At 44.8% G+C, this 17404-nt stretch overlaps 1 protein-coding gene across 4 annotated transcripts in view; it reads right to left on the bottom strand.

The window, feature by feature from the left end:
* nipal3 (NIPA like domain containing 3) overlaps positions 1–17404 on the bottom strand; it is a 64271-nt gene that overhangs the window by 25973 nt on the left and 20894 nt on the right. For 2 of the 4 annotated variants that reach the window (XR_007264954.1, XM_048613056.1), the window contains exons 3-8: positions 13655–13753; positions 6828–6999; positions 6498–6557; positions 3142–3287; positions 2765–2861; positions 822–957 (exon numbers count right to left, since the gene is read on the bottom strand). Coding sequence is in view for 3 of the 4 variants with exons in the window: in XM_048613056.1 (XP_048469013.1) it covers positions 822–957; positions 2765–2861; positions 3142–3287; positions 6498–6557; positions 6828–6999; positions 13655–13753 (710 nt within the window). In the remaining variant the exon portion in view is untranslated. The remainder of the gene's footprint in view (positions 1–821; positions 958–2764; positions 2862–3141; positions 3288–6497; positions 6558–6827; positions 7000–13654; positions 13754–17404) is intronic. The other 2 variants (XM_048613057.1, XM_020522263.2) reach the window with 1 other exon arrangement.

Raw genomic sequence — 17404 nt, 5'->3', positions numbered from 1 at the left:
CCCTGGCCAATATTTTCCCTCAATCAACTTCACAAAAAACGTTACCTGATCACACTGCAGTTTGCCGTGTGAAAACCAGCTGCAGTGTTTCTAACACTGACACAGTACTTCACTGCCTGTAAGGTCTCAGAATAAAAGGAATTTGCGAGTGAAATGATGAAGAACTTCCTCGGAGTGTTTGGAATTCCTTGCCAGAGTTGTGGGGGTACAGGAATCAAGGGCTTGCAGGGAAAGGACAGGAAAATGGACGTGAGGAATGTCAAATCAACCATGATTCCTACTGAATGGCAGAGCAGCCTGAATGGGCTAAATGGCTAATCTTAATCATATTTCTTAGGATCTATGTGCACTGAGACAACAACTGATCATGAAAAGTATGATTATTTTATATTAAAAATTGTGGTAAAAGCGTAGTCATAGAATCCATACAGCGTGGAAACAGGCCCTTTGGCCCAACAAGTTCACACCGACCCTCAGAGTATCCCACCCAGACCCATCCCCTAACCCTTTCCCTGTAAACCACCTAATCTACATATCACTGAACACAATGGGCAATTTAGTATGGCCAATCCACTTAACCTGCATATCTTTGGACTGTGGGAGGAAACCGAAGCACCCGGCGGAAAGCCATGTAGATATGGAGAGAATGAACAAACTCCACACAAGCAGTAGCCCGAGGGTGGAATTGAGAGGCAGCAGTGCTAACCACCGAGCCACCACGCCACCCATAGTGACTGAATGTCGGAGGAACTGAATCCTAGGGAAGCGTTCAGTACCTGAGAAACCAAATCCAATGGAAAAAAATGAAAACACTAACTCACGCTGCTTGATAAACTGCTGCTGCAATCATACACACAAGCATTACGTAGAATATAGGATAAACCAGCTGCACGTCCCCCTGGATCGAAAGAATGATCATTCCTGACACACCCTTTGCTGCAACAACAGTCACTGATCCTGGAGGAGCAAATGACACAACAACAATGAGAATAAGGACTCATAATAGTTGCACAGTAGTCATCCTCATTTCTGCTGAATTATCAAAGAATCAATCTTTCCCAGTTAAGATAATCTCATCAACCTGTGCACCGGTCAACTTACACCTCTGGAGCAGGTGGAGCTTGAATGTAGGCTTCTTGGCTCAGAGGTTGGGACACTACACAGTGCCACAAAAACCCTCATACTATGCAGCTAAGATATTTTCCTAATCAAAATCCTTAGAGAGATGTTTCTACACATCTATGAAGTGGATGGGTCCAGAAACCAGGCTGCCTGGCTCAGAGGTATGGACATTACCACTGTGTCACAAGAGGCCATTGCACAGCTAATGTGCAAGTTGCATTCTGGCACAGTAGTGTTGCTACACAGGCATTTTCTTTTTAAACCAACAAAAAGAACAATGGATGCTGGAGATCTGAAACAAAAAAGAAACTTAGTAGGTGTGGCAGCAATTATGGAAAGAAGACAGAGTTAATATTGCGAGTCCGGTGACGCAGATTTTTTTTCTCTCTGATGAAGAGTCACCATACTCGAAACATTAACTTTGCTTTTTTGCCACAAATGCTGCCAGACCTGCTGAATTTTGCCAGCAATTTCTATTTTATCCACCTGTTCAGAGATGTTATTATACATCTCTGCAGCAGGTGGGACGTGAACCCAGGTCTGGGGCTCAGAGGTAGGGACACTACGTAACTCAATATTAATTATTTAATTGTATGCAGGTCACGGACTTTAACTGAGGATTCACTCATGGCCAGAGGTATAAAATGAAACTAGAATGACTGGGTGAGGAGATGCATGCTTTAATCTGTATTTCTGTAAATAAACTGTGCATAATTATTGGCTCCAGTTCTATCCTTCACAAATTGATTTTCTGGAACAGACCACATACCAAGAGGCTAAGTAATAAAGAAGGGCCAAGTAACAAATGAAAGCAATTCCATTTGCTTCCTTCAGCGAGTCTCTCTTATAGAGATAGAGTTTGCCTGACTGAAGAAGATAGGCAAAGGGTGCAGATAGGCAAATGAAGCCACTTTGCAGCCGTAAGATTGGGCCCAGTGCACAAAGACTGACATGCTTCAGAATGACGGGGACGGAGAGAATTTGCCTGGCAGTGAGTAATTCACCATCCAACTCCCCAGAGGCCTCTCCACCATCTACAAGGCACAAGTCAGGAGTGTGACAGAATACTTACCAATTACCTGGATGAGTGCAACAACAACACTCAAGAAGCTTGAAAGATTCCAGGACAAGCAGCCTGCTTTGACTGGCACCACAACCTCTACCACTGGCAGCGGTGCGTACCATTTACAAGATGCACTGCAGAAATTCACCAAAGATCCTTAGACAGCACCTACCAAACTCACAACCACTACTCTCTAGAAAGACAAGGGCAGCAGATACATGGGAACATCACTAACTGCAAGTTCCTCTCCACACAGCTCACCATCCTGACTTGGAAATATATTGCTGTTTCTTCACTGTCACTGGGTCAAAATCCTGGAACTGCCTCCCTAACAGCATTGCAGATCTACCTCCAGCATATGGACTGCAGAGGCTCATCATCTTCTGAAGGACAACTAAGGAAAAGGTTATAAATGCTGTTTCAGCCACCAATGCCCACATCACATAAATTAACTTTCTTTTAAAAAAAGTCAGAAGAACCAATTTCTTGTGCAGGTTGAACACACTCTCACTGGGGAAAGAATCCAAGAATAAGCAGGAGAACAGAAGCAGAACCAAGACAAGGGAACTCTGCACTTACCTAGTAGAGCCACCAGCAGTAATATAATCACAAGGTATGCCATATTTTGGCTTTTGTAGAAGTACAGGAGAAGACAGAAGATAATGATCACCACAAGCTGAGATAAAGACAGGAACAGGTCAGTGGCACTAAATTGGAACATTTAAACCAGAATCATTGCTGAAACATTGAGTGTTATCAGTGCTATGAACTGACAAACAAATATGACTAATTAAAGTCACAAACCCCAATCAGTTTCACACAGCAACTTGCCTTCTACCTCCTCTATATGCCCCCATTCAAAACTCCGTCCCCAACCCTACCATCCTCCACCCTCCAACCTTCCATACCGGTCCTTCCCTCCATCACATCTCCTCCAGAGCTATCCTAGTCCTTACCAGGTATAGGAGGAATGGCCACCCCAGAAGATGCAGTTCCAGGTTCCTGCTAGAGAGTTGCTCATGAGTATTTGGTCCAAATGTGACCAGCAGATAGATTCCTATCACAGTCAAAGCGCAACCGAGGAACGACAGCACATAACGCCCTGCAAAGGGGAAAACAATAAGCAGTGAGTTGCAATCTTTACCTGGAATACTGCTTACATAACAGAAACACAGCAACATCTATTCATAACATTAAATAGCATAGAAAGCATTAATTTGGCCCAATGTGTTTATACTGCTTCTTCAAAATCAAAGAACTTCCAGTAAGATAGCACTCCAGCCAGAGCACATCCAGTCTGCCCATTTTTTTTCCTTTTTTCCTCCATTTTCCTCCCTTCTCTTGGCCTCAGACACCCAAACCTGACATCCCTGCTTTGGAGGCCGGAAGTCCAGAGCGGAATGTGGCAGAAGCCAGCGGTCAAACCACGTGGAGGCCCCCCATGTTGGTCTGCTGTGGGCAGCTCTTGGAGACACACTGTAATGTTTGTCTATTTAACTTTGCTTCTTGTTTTTCTGACCTATGGCCATTCTGTGTAGAGCTGTAACAAAACTTATTTTCCTCATTTTTCTATTCCGTACCTAAGGATTGTACCTAGGTCCTCTGTAGCTTATGATGATGCTGCGTGCTGGTGACATTGTTACACTGTACCTGATCTGTAACCTTTGTACCTTGGATGATGCTGCAAGTGGTGACTTATAAACTTGATTGATTTGATTTATTCATTGTCACATGTACCCAAGTACAGTGAAAAGCTTGGTTTACGAGCAGTACTGGCAGATCATAGTAAGCAAGGATGTACAGATCATAGGGTGAAAAAAGAACTTGTACAGAGGCACACAGGTCACATTGCACATGGCGTGCACTGAGCAAGATCAACATTGGCAAGGTCAGTGTTATTTGAAGGTACAGAGTACGTTCAATCTAATAACAGCAGGGAAGAATCTGTTCCTGAATCTGCTGGTGCGTGTGTTCAAGCTTCTGTATCTTCTGTCTGATGGAAAAGGTTATAGGAGAGCATTTCTGTGGTGGGAGGGGTCTTTGATGATGTTGGCAGCCTTTTCGCAGCAGCAAGCCGTGTAAATTAAGTCCATGGAAGGAAGGTTGGCTTCTGTGATGGTCACACACGTTCTGCAGTTTCTTACTGTTGTGGATAGAGCAGTTGCCATACCAGGCCATTATGCACCCCAACAGTATGCTTTCGATGGTGCATCTGTAAAAGTTTGTGACGGTCCTTACGTACATGCTAAATTTCCCCAGCTGGCAGGAAAAGGAGGCATTGTTGTGCATTCTTATTCGTCGCATCTACATGGGAAGTCCAGGACTGGTTGTCAGTTATCGCCACTCCTAGGCACTTAACGCTCTCCACCTCCCAGCTCAGCTCCGTTGATGTAGATGGGGGAAGTGTTCTCCCCATTTCTTTCTGAAATCAATGAACAGTTTTAGTTTTGCCAACATTGAGGGACGTTGTTCTCAGTGCACCATATTGCCCTCTATCTCCTTTCGGTATTCTAACTCATCATTGTTACATATCCATTCTACCACTGTGGTGTCATCAGCAAACTTGCAGATGGCAGGTGTTCATGTGTACAGAGAGTACAGCAGGAGTCTGAGGACACATCCTTGCGGGGGGCTCCAGCGTTGAGTGTTATCGTGAAGGAGGTGCAGTTGTCTCTCTTCACTGATTGCAGCCTGTGGGTCAGAAAGCTGAAGATCTAGTTGCAGAGGGCAGAGCCAAGACCAGGATCTTGGAGTTTTGAGATCAGTCTGGAGGGGATAGTGGTGTTGAAGGCGGAGCTTTAGTAGATCAGCAGGAGTCTGACGTAGGTGTCCTTGTTGTCCAGATGTTCCAGATAAGCACAGGGCTAGGAAAACTGTAGGGATCAAGGCAGGCTGGGAGACTGGAGTTGATGTGGGCCATGACCAGCTTCTCAAAGCACTTCGTGATTACAAGAGGTCAGAGCCACTGGGTGGTAGTCATTAAGGTACATTGCACGTGCTTTCTTAGGTATTGGGATGATGGTGGTCTTATTGAACAGGTGGGGACTTCAGCTTGTAGGAGTAGAGGTTGAAGATGTCGGAGAATACCTTCACCAGTTGGTCTGCACAGAATCTAAGTGCTCGTTTAGGGACTCCATCCAGGCACGCCACTTTCCTTGGGTTAATTCCCAGAAAGACCAATCTGATGTCTGCAGTACTGACAGTGGGCCTAGGTGCATCCAGGGCTGTCGGGGCAGGTGACACCATGCCACTGGCATTCTGCTTGAACAGAGCATAGAAAGCATTCAGCACATTAGGGAGGAACATGTCTTTGTCCGCTGTCTTGCTCTGCTTGATTTTGTATCCCGTAATGTTGTTTGGGCCTTGCCACAGGTGGCGGGTGCCCCGGTTGATTTAGGCCTCTAACTTGGCCCAGTAGTGCCTCTTGGCATCCCTGATGGCTTTGCAGATGTCATATCCAGATTGCCTGTACAGGTCTGGGTCACTTGACCTGAATGCTGCACGTCTGGTCTTCAGTAGGAAGTGCATTTCCTGGTTCATCCAAGGCTTCCAGTTGGGGAACACCCAGATTAAATTCTTTGGTACACAGTCCACCACACATTTGCTAATGAAGTCCACAACAGTGGTGGCATACTCGTCTAAATTTTCCGCTGAGTTCTTGAATACAGTCCAGTCCACCGATTCCCAACAGTCCCAGGGGTCAGTTTTCTGCTGTCTCGGTCCAGCATCATACTTCTTATTGAACTCTTACTTCTCACTGTACTCATTTCAGTACATGAGACAATAAAGCTAATTCAATTAAATTCAATCCAATTAGTCCCACTCGGCTGTTGTTTCCCCATTTCCCTTGCATTTTTTTCCCTCGAAGTATTTATTCATTTTCCATTTGAAACTATTATTCAGTGAGTATTATTCACCTCTTGTCAGCCAATGCTCACCATCTGACAGGGGAGGTTACAGTACAGAGGCATTATTGCTGGACTAGTAATCCAGAGACCCAGGTAATCTTCTGGGACGTTGGGACTGAATCCTACCACGGCAGATGGTGGAATTTGAATTCAATAAAAATCTGCAAATTGAAAGTCTAATGACAACCATTAAACACTCACTGACTGCCATATAAAAAGGCCTGTCCTTTTAGTCTATTACCCTCTGCCACACTGTTTGCTAAAATTACAAGTTTCATCAGAATGTCTAAATATCAAAAGTGTACCTTCTGAATCCAAATTCAAGTCATAAATAGATATCAAAACATGCCAATAATTACTGAACAGAATTCAGCATAAGAGATATTTTCTCACACAGGACTTACGTAGAAATTCTCTGGGTTTCCACTTGTCCCTCAGGAATAGGATTCCTAAAATTGAACTGGCTGATGAGATAAAAGATACAAATATAAAGGTGAATGGAGCTCAACATCAACGCATTCACACATGTAGTCCCACTATCCCAGAACCTGCCTCCCACTACGCACTGGGCACCTCCCATCCTCCCTCACTCTGCCAGGAGACATATTCCCCTCAGAATCCTCACTTTGGGATACTTTCTTCTTCCATAGGTCCCGTGGGAAACCGCTGCTTTCCTCGCCTGAGATTTAGTCGGTCTCACGCTATGAGAATCAGACACAAGAACAATTTCATACCAACAATGGAAACAGCACTAAGTGGTGTGACAAGCGATAGTGGTGCATAGGCATATGAAGTGAAGACTCCCAACTCCCCTAGTAACATCAGCACCAGTCCCAACCACCATGTCTTCGTCCGGAAATACGACCGAGGGTCTTTGGTACCTGATAACCGCACATGGCTGTATTTCTGTAACAAGAGGTGAAAAAGCATCATAAGAATATTACTGCAAAGAATGATGATAAACAAGGGATGAGGGCGGGCTAGCAGAAAGGTGGTGGGGTGTGGGGCAGTGCTATGGGTTTGAGGCAAGGAGAAAGAGGAGAGGAGAAGCAGAAGGGCCACAGAGGGCACGGAGCACACCAAGAGCAATGGAGGAACACGGTTATTGAGGGGGTTAGGGAGAAGGAGCACAGGGAGGTGAAAGATGGGGTGTGAGGGACAGGACTGAGGTAGGTGGCAAGACAGACAGCAGGAAAGTGAGAAAGGCACATGTGCTGAGATGGGGGGGGGGGGGGGAAAAGCGCAGAGAAAGACAGGACAAGGTGCACATTGTGGAGTTTCAGCCTATTTCGTCCAAATGTTTCAGATGCACAGATTTTGGTCTTCAGCAACGGAGAGATACAGAGAACAAGTGTTTAGAAACATTGAGAATAAGAATAGACCATTTTAGCTTTGAGCCCACTTCACCTTTCCAATATGGTCATGGCTGATCCTCCCCAGACCCTTTGATACCTACAGCTTCTAGGAATCTATTTATGAAATATATTCAATGACTTTGCCTCCATAGCCTTCTGCAGTAGAGAATTCCACAGGTACCACACCTCTGAGACAACATTCCTTCTAATTTTGTTTCCTTCCGTGTGAACCTCAGGAGATTTGTGCACAGCCGCAACTTGCGAAACAAGGTCAATGCTGGGAATGGAGTCAGCATGGTGATTGGTGTGGGTAGACCCTTCAGAGCGGCTGTATGGCTACACAGCTGAGAGGGAAAGTTACTTCAGTGGAGAAATATCTCATCTCAGACCCAAGTTACCTACCACACATCCAGAGACCGCATTTCCCTATTCTTGTCTGCCCCAGCCATGTGAAACATCACCCGTGCCTCCAGCCCAGTCAGAATTGTACAGTTCCATGAGATGTAATCTAAATGAAGGTGGGATAGAACATCAACCACAATTGTACAGATGTTTGCACCAGCTAAAGGGACTTTTTGATTTTTTCCTGCTCCTATGTTCAACATGTAAACAGCACCAAGATGAGTTTTAAATGATGCAGATTGAATATTAAACATTGAGCAAGGACAACAAAGAAATCTTACTGGTCTTTGTATATAAACCACTGAGCCCCTCAGTTAGATTACAGCATGTAACTGAGTCTTGAAAATGAATTACTGTATAGAACATAAAATGGACCACTCAACATCTGTGTTAGTGTTCCGTACAAGTACCTGCCTGTTCCATTTACCCCATCCTGACCTATCATTTTCTTTTGAAAACATTGTTTGCCTCTACTAATTTGTATAATACCATTCTAAACACTTCCTAAAAGTAAAGCCTAATTTTTTAAATTGGATTTATTCACAGCTGAAGTTTTGCCTTTTCTCATAACAGGTTTAATTTAAACATCTGGAATTGTGATGAGAGATTTACTTGAAGTAGTACTTTGAAAGAGTCAGATGTACAGCATGGAAATAGACCCTTTGGTCCAACTTATCCATGTGGCCAGATATCCTAAATTAATCTAGTCCCATTTGCCAGCGTTTGGTCCATATCCCTCTAAACCCTTCCTATTCATATACCCATCCAGATGCCTAGTAAGTGTTGTAATTTTACCAGCCTCCACCCCTTCCTCTGGCAGCTCATTCTACACACACACAACCCTCTGTATGAAAAGTTGCCCCTCAAGTCCTATTTAAATCTATCCCCCTCTCATGTTAACTCTCTAGTTTTGGACACCCCACCCTGGAGGAAAAAGCCTTGTCTATTTATTCTATCCATGCCCCTCATGATTTTATAAACCTCTATAAAAAGGTCCCCCCTCAGCCTTCGATGGTCCAAGGAAAACAGCCCCAGCCTATTCAGCTTCTCCCTACAGCTCAAACCCTCCAAATCTTGTATATCATCCTTGTATATCTTTTCTGAACTCTCAAGTTTCACAACACTCTTCATACAGCAGGAAGACCAGAACTGCACACAGTATTCCAATAGTGGCCTAACCAGTGTCCTGTACAGCCGTGACATGACTACCCCTCCTACATGCAATGCACTGTTCAATGAAGGCAAGCATACCAAATGTCTTTTTCACTATACTGTCTACCTGCAACTCCACTTTCAAGGAACTATGAACCTGCACGCCAAGGTCTCTTTCTACAGCAGCACCCCCCAGGGCCTTACCATTAAGTGTATAAGTCCTGCACTGATTTGCCTTTCCAAAATGCAGCACCTCACATTTATCTAAACTAAACTCCATCTGCCACTCCTCAGCCCACTGGCCCATCTGATCAAGATCTCGTCGCACTGAGGTAACCTTCGCTGTCCACTAGCTGTCCTATTTTGGTGTCATCTGCAAACTCACTAACCATACCACCTGTGTTCACATCCAAATCATTTATATAAAATAGTGAAAAGTAGTGGACCCAGTGCCAATTCTTGTGGCACACCACTGGTCACAGGCCTCCAGTCTGAAAAGCAACCCTTCACCACTACCTTCTGTCTTCTACCATCGAGCCAGTTCTCTATGCAAATGCATAGTTCTCCCCGTATTCCATGTGATCTAACCTTGCTAACCAGTCTACCATGAGGAACCTTATCAAAGGCCAGCTGCTCTGCCCTCATCAGTCCTCTGTTACTTCTTCACAAAAACACAATCAAGTTATGAGACATGACTTTCAAGGCACAAAGCCATCTTGACTATCTCTAATCAGTCCCTGCCTTTCCAAATACATGTAAATCCTGTCCCTCAGAACTCCCTCCAACAACCTGCCCACCACTGACGTCAGGCTCACTGGTCTATAGTTCCCTGGCTTTTCCTTACCACATTTCTTAAATAGTGGCACCACGTTGGCCAACCTCCAGTCTTCCAGCACCTCACCCATGGCTATCGATGATACCAATATCTCAGCAAGGGGCCCAGCAATCACTTCCCTAGCTTCCCAGACTTCTAGGGTACACCTGATCAAGTCCCAGGGATTTATCTACCTTTATGAGTAAGATTCTTAATGAGTACTTTGCGTCTGTATTCACTGAGGAGGGACATGACGGATGTTGAGGTTAGGGATAGATGTCTAATTACTCTAGGTCAAGTCAGCATTGGGGGGTGGGGAGGGAAGTGTTGGGTATTCTAAAAGGCATTAGGGTGGACAAGTCCCCAGGTCCGGATGGGATCTATCCCAGGTTACTGAGGAAAGCGAGAGAGGAAATAGCTGGGGCCTTAAAAGATATCTTTGCAGCATCCTTGAGCACGGGTGAGGTCCCAGAGGACTGGAGAATTGATAATATTGACCCCTTGTTTAAGAAGGGTAGCAAGGATAATCAGGTAATTATAGACCGGTGAGCCTGACGTCAGCGGTGGGGAAGCTGCTGGAGAAGATACTGAGGGATAGGATCTATTTACATTTGGAAGAAAATGGGCTTATTAATGATAGGCAGCATGGTTTTGTGCAGGGAAGGTCATGTCTTACCAACTTGATAGAATTCTTTGAGGAAGTGACAAAGTTGATAGATGAGGGAACGGCTGTAGATGTCATATACATGGACTTCAGTAAGGCGTTTGATAAGGTTACCCATGGTAGGCTGATGGAGAAAGTGAAGTCGCATGGGGTCCAGGGTGTACTAGCTAGATGGATAGAGAACTGGCTGGGCAACAGGAGACAGAGTTGTAGGGGAAAGGAGTTTCTCAAAATGGAGAGCTGTGACCAGTGGTGTTCCACAGGGATCCGTGTTGGGACCACTGTTGTTTGTGATATACATAAATGATCTGGAGGAAGAAATAGATGGTCTGATTAGCAAGTTTGCAGATGACACTAAGATTGGTGGAGTAGCAGATAGTGAAGGGGACTGTCGGAGAATGCAGCAGAATATAGATAGATTGGAGAGTTGGGCGGAGAAATGGCAGATGGAGTTCAATCCAGGCAAATGCGAGGCGATGCATTTTGGAAGATCCAATTCAAGAGCAAACTACATGGTAAATGGAAAAGCCCTGGGGAAAATTGATGCACAGAGATCTGGGTGTTCAGGTCCATTGTACCCTGAAGGTGGCAACACAGGTCAATAGAGTGGTCAAGAAGGCATACAGCATGCTTTCATTCATCGGACGGGGTATTGAGTACAAGAGTTGGCAGGTCATGTTACAGTTATATAGGACTTTGGTTCGACCACATTTGGAATACTGCGTACAGTTCTGTGGATGCTTTGGAGAGGGTACAGAGGAGGTTCACCAGGATGTTGCCTGGTATGGAGGACATTAGCTATGAAGAGCGGTTGAGTAGATTAGGACCTTTTACATTAGAAAGACAGAGGTTGAGGGGGCACCTGATTGAGGTCTACAAAATCATGAGGTATAGACAGGGTGGATAGCAAGAAGCTTTATTCCCCTCCCCAGAGTGGGGGACTCAATTACTAGGGGTCACGATTTCAAGATGAGAGGGGAAAAGTTTAAGGAAGATATGCGTGGAAAGTTCTTTACGCAGAGGGTGGTGCCTGGAACGCATTGCCAGTGGAGGTGGTAGAGGCAGGCACGATAGCGTCATTTAAGATGTATCTAGATAGATACATGAATGGGCAGGGAGCAGAGGGATACAGATCCTTGGAAAATAGGCGACAGGTTTAGATAGAGGATCTGGATCGGCGCAGGCTTGGAGGGCTGAAGGGCCTGTTCCTGTGCTGTAATTCTCTTTGTTCTTTATGCATTTTAAGACGTCCAGCGTCACCACTTCTGTAGTATGGACATTTTTCAAGCTATCGCTATCTATCTATTTTCCCCAAGTTCTCGAGTTTCCATATCCTTCTCCACAATAACCACTGATACTAAACAAGTATTTTGTATCTCCCCCATCTCCTGCAGTTCCACATACAGGTGGCCCTGCTGATCTTTAAGGGGCCCGATTCTCTCCCTAGTTAACCTTTTGTCCTTAATTTATTTATAAAATCCCTTTGGATTCTCCTTAAGCCTTTTTGCCGAGGCATCACACGTACCCTTTTTGCCCTCCTGATTTCCAGTCAAGATTTTTTGATTTGATTCATTAGTGTCACACATACCGAGGTACTTTGAAAAGTGTCCTTATGTGCTTTACAGGCAGATCGTACTATACGAGTGTATCAGGGTAACGGAACAGAGTGCAGGATACAATGTTACAGCTGGCAAGAAGGTGCAGAGAGTTCAACAATAACATTGAACAGGTCCATTCAAAAGTCTGATAACAGCAGGGAAAAAGCTGTTCTTGAATCTGTTTGCACAGGTATACACTTGCATATCTTCTGTACAACCAGGGTGGGAGAGGTCTTTGATTATGTTGGTTTCTTTCCCAATGCAGTGGGAAATGTAGATAAGTCAACGGATGGGACGCCGGTTTGCATGATAGACTGGGCATTGTCCACAACTCTCAAGTTTCTTTCGGTCTTGGGAAGAGCAGTTGCCATATCACACCATGATGCATTCAGATAGGAGGCCAACTTTGTCCATTCTTAATGATTTCTGTGGGAGCCAACAGTGAAATGTAGCAGAATAACCACCTATTTGCACTACCTACAAGGAAGGCTAGTCACTCTACATGTGAATCTGATTCGAGAAAGAGAGCAGAATGATGGGTAATGGAAGGTACTATACTAAGGACTAAGTGGAGCTGTTGGAAATGAGGAGAGTTTTTAATAGCTTCATTGGGAGTGAGGTGGGGTGAAGGAATAAGGGGGGCATGCTGCTCTCCAGAAACGTAATGAGAAACAGTGAAAATAGATGGATGAGGAGTTCAATGGTAGTATTTTGGTCCCAAGGACCTGGATGCATGGCAACAAGAGGTTTAATAGCCTCAGAGAAGCTGGCAAGATTACAGGATCCATCTTCAAATGTCATCTTGCATGAATCAGCTCCACTAACCTCAGCCACTGTTCAATGCACCATATCCCAACTTACGTACCAACAATTTCCATCAATCAAGACTTATATCTTGGGTGCCTCTTCACAATGGAAGGCAGACATTGAGGAGATTCAAAAATAATCTCCAGTATGCCTGTGCTACTTTCAACTATTCAAGGATCAGAGTTTTTGATGATAAAAGACCTCAAACTCCAAAGCAAGCGCATGGCTTACGTAGCAACAGTTATCAGCCTTCCTTTACGCATTAGACATGGATAACATAGACATTTGAAATCTCTCAAGAAACATCACCAGCAATTCTTCCTCGATATGCTCAAATTCAATCTCAATTTAGGAGGTCTAATATCAGTGTTATTTCTCAGGCCTGAATTCTCAACATCAGGGCACTGTTTACTGTCAATCCACTGCATCTCAAAAGGGACATCATCTGCATGTCTGACAAGACTTCTGACACAAGCCATCTGAACAAACATTATCATGGCAAACATTTGAGGGCAGCAGAGGAACCATTTCAAGGAAGCCCTCAAAGCCTCTGCAAGAAAACGGAGTCCTGCTAAATCTCAACTTATGGAAATCTCTTAGCCAAACTAGAGAAGAAGCATCTGCAAAGGCACCAACTATCTTGAGCATCTTCAAGCAGCTCAAGTGGAGGCCAAGCACACACACAGTGGAACAGTACACCAAAACCCGAGCATCCCACTCGCCCTCCTGTGCCAGGGTTTGTGTGTCCAGCATTGGAGTGTATAGTCACCTCAGGTTCCACAACTCTGGGACGGAAGAAAATCATCCTTAATCCTGGGGAACTGCTGTAAAGACAGTCTTTTATTTTTCTCTTATTCTTCATTGTGGTCTGAAATGGGGAAATAAAAACTTTTTTTTAAAAAGGCAAGAATTACACTGAGGGATTGAAGTAGTTTTGGTAAAGCATCTAAGTATTATTTCCACAGGTGCTGGTTCAAGCAGCATTTGAAATATGATTTGCAGAGGAGTTGAAGCTAAGGGCTCTGCACAAATAGAGATCCAGCCAGCAACAAGTAGCTGATTGGTCTGTGGACCAATGACCTGTTATCGAAGACAAACACCTTCTGCCTGCCAAAAGCAGTGTGATTGGTTCTCAGTGAGCTGAACAGTTTGGAACTGCAGATAAGATAGTGAGAAACCATCAGTTCTCTGCAGGAAATCTTGCTTATTTTTTCCTTCAGCAGTGCTGTAAGTGGTGTTTTTTATTAATAATCATAGACCTTTATAACTGTGAGCCAGTCACCCTGTGCCTCCTGCAAACAAGTGAAAGCATTTGAAGAAAATCAACACAAGAATCATCTCAGCAAATCCTGCGAACAGGCCACTCAACAGCTCTCCCAGTTTTGCCCTTCACCCATAATTGTCCTTTCTTTTCCATGCACGCACTGAGTGTTTGGTGTGGGGGGGGGAGCGAGAGAGCAAGAGAGGGAGCGCTCTCTCTCGAGGGCGCACAAGCTCATAAGGAAGTTAGAGATTTAATTAGTTGAGTTATAAGCCAATGGTTTATAATTGTTTTCTTGCAGCTAGACTCTTTATTTGTAGTACATAGAACATAACAGCGCAGTACAGGCCCTTTGGCCCTCGATGTTGCGCCGACCTGTGAAACCAATCTGACCTAAACTATTCCATTATCATCCATATGTTTATCTAATGACCATTTAAATGCCCTTAAAGTTGGCGAGTCTACTACTGTTGCAGGCAGGGCATTCCACGCCCTTACTACTCTGAGTAAAGAACCTACCTCTGACATCTGTCCTATATCTATCACCCCTCAATTTAAAGCTACGTCCCCTCGTGCTAGCCATCACCATCCGGGGAAAAAGGCTCCCACTGTCCGCCCTATCTAATTCTCTGATCATCTTGTATGTCTCTATTAAGTCACCTCTTAACCTTCTTCTCTCCAACGAAAACAGCCTCAAGACCCTCAGCCTTTCCTCATAAGACCTTCCCTCCATAACTGGCAACATCCTGGTAAATCTCCTCTGTACCCTTTCCAATGCTTCCACATCCTTCCTATAATGCGGTGACCAGAACTGTACGCAATACTCCAAGTGCGGCCGCACCAGAGTTTTGTACAGCTGCAAGATTACCTCATGGCTCCGAAACTCAATCCCTCTACCAATAAAACCTAACATACCGTACGCCTTCTTAACAATGCTATCAACCTGGGTGGCAACTTTCAGTGATCTCTCTGCTCATCTACACTACCAAGAATCTTACCATTAGCCCAGTACTCTGTATTCCTGTTACTCCTTCCAAAGTGAATCACCTCACACTTTTCCACATTAAACTCCATTTGCCACCTCTCAGCCCAGCTCTGCAGCTTATCTATGTCCCTCTGTAACCTGCAACATCCTTCCGCACTATCCACAACTCCACCGACTTTGGCGTCATCCGCAAATTTACTAACCCATCCTTCTACGCCCTCATCCAGGTCATTTATAAAAATGACAACAGCTGTGGCCCCAAAACAGATCCTTGAAGTACACCACTAGTAACTGAACTCCAGGATGAACATTTCCCATCAACCACCACTCTGTCTTCTTACAGCTAGCCAATTTCTGATCCAAACCACTAAATCACCCTCAATCCCATCCCTCCTTATTTTCTGCAATAGCCTACCATGGGGAACCTTATCAAACGCTTCACTGAAATCCATATACACCACATCAACCGCTTTACCCTCATCCACCTGTTTGGTCACCTTCTCAAAGAACTCAATAAGGTTTGTGAGGCATGACCTACCCTTCACAAAACCATGTTGACTATCCCTAATCAAATTATTCCTTTCTAGATGATTATAAATCCTTTCTCTTATAGTCCTTTCCAACACTTTACCCACAACCGAAGTAAGGCTGACTGGTCCATAATTACCAGGGTTGTCTCTACTCCCCTTCTTGAACAAGGGGACAACATTTGCTAGTCTCCAGTCTTCGGGCACTATTCCTGAAGCCAATGACGACATAAAGATCAAAGCCAAAGGCTCTGTAATCTCCTCTCTAGCTTCCCAGAGAATCCCAGGATACATCCCATCCGGCCCAGGGGACTTATCTATTTTCACACCTTCCAAAATTGCTAACACCTCCTCCTTATGAACTTCAATCCCATCTAGTCGAATAGCCTGTATCTCAATATTCTCCTCGACAACATTGTCTTTTTCCTGTGTGAACACTGACAAAAAATATTCATATAGCGCCTCTCCTATCTCTTCGGACTCCATGCACAACTTCCCACTACTGTCCTTGACCGGCCCTAATCTTACTCTGGTCATTCTTTTATTCCTGACATACCTATAGAAAGCTTTAGGGTTTTCCTTGATCCTACCTGCTAAAGACTTCGCATGTCCCCTCCTGGCTCTTTAGCTCTCTTTAGGTCCTTCCTGGCTAACTTGCAACTCTCAAGCGCCCTAACTGAGCCTTCACGCCTCATCTCTACATAAGCCTCCTTCTTCCTCTTGACAAGAGATTCAACTTCTTTAGTAAACCACGGTTCCCTCGCTCGACCACTTCCTTCCTGCCTGATAGGTACATACTTCTCAAGGACACGCAGTAGCTGTTCCTTGAACGAGCTCCACATTTCAATTGTGCCCAGCCCCTGCAGTTTCCTTCCCCATCCTATGCATCCTAAATCTTGCCTAATTGCCTCATAATTGCCTTTCCCCCAGCTATAACTCTTGCCCTGCGGTATATACCTATCCCTTTCCATCGCTAAAGTAAACGTAACCGAATTGTGGTCACTATCACCAAAGTGCTCACCTACCTCCAAATCTAACACCTGGCCTGGTTCATTACCCAGTACCAAATCCAATGTGGCCTCGCCTCTTGTTGGCCTATCTACATACTGTGTCAGGAAACCCTCCTGCACAGTGGACAAAAACTGACCCATCTAAAGTACTCGAACTATAGCGTTTCCAGTCAATATTTGGAAAGTTAAAGTCCCCCATAACAACTACCCTGTTACTTTTGCTCCTATCCAGGATCATCTTTGCAATCCTTTCCTCTACATCTCTGGAACTTTTCGGAGGCCTATAGAAAACTCCCAACAGGGTGACCTCTCCTTTCCTGTTTCTAACCTCGGCCCATACTACCTCAGTGGACGAGTCCTCATCAAGCGTCCTTTCTGCCACTGTAATACTGTCCTTGACTAACAATGCCACACCTCCCCCTCTTTTACCACCTTCCCTGATCTTACTGAAACATCTAAACTCCGGAACCTGCAACAACCATTCCTGTCCCTGCTCTATCCATGTCTCTGAAATGGCCACAACATCGAAGTCCCAGGTACCAACCCATGCTGCGAGTTCACCCACCTTATTCCGGGATGCTCCTGGCATTGAAGTAGACACACTTCAAACCACCTTCCTGCCTGCCGGTGCACTCCTGTGACATTGAAACCTTATTCATGACCTCACTATTCAACCTCCTGTACACTGGAGCTACAATTCAGGTTCCCATCCCCCCTGCTGAATTAATTCTTCTGA

This window comes from Rhincodon typus, chromosome 27 (assembly GCF_021869965.1).
Source record: "Rhincodon typus isolate 14 chromosome 27, sRhiTyp1.1, whole genome shotgun sequence".
Lineage (NCBI taxonomy): Eukaryota > Metazoa > Chordata > Chondrichthyes > Orectolobiformes > Rhincodontidae > Rhincodon > Rhincodon typus.
The sequence above is the reverse complement of the archived record's forward strand: the minus strand, read 5'-3'. Positions and strand labels throughout refer to the sequence as shown.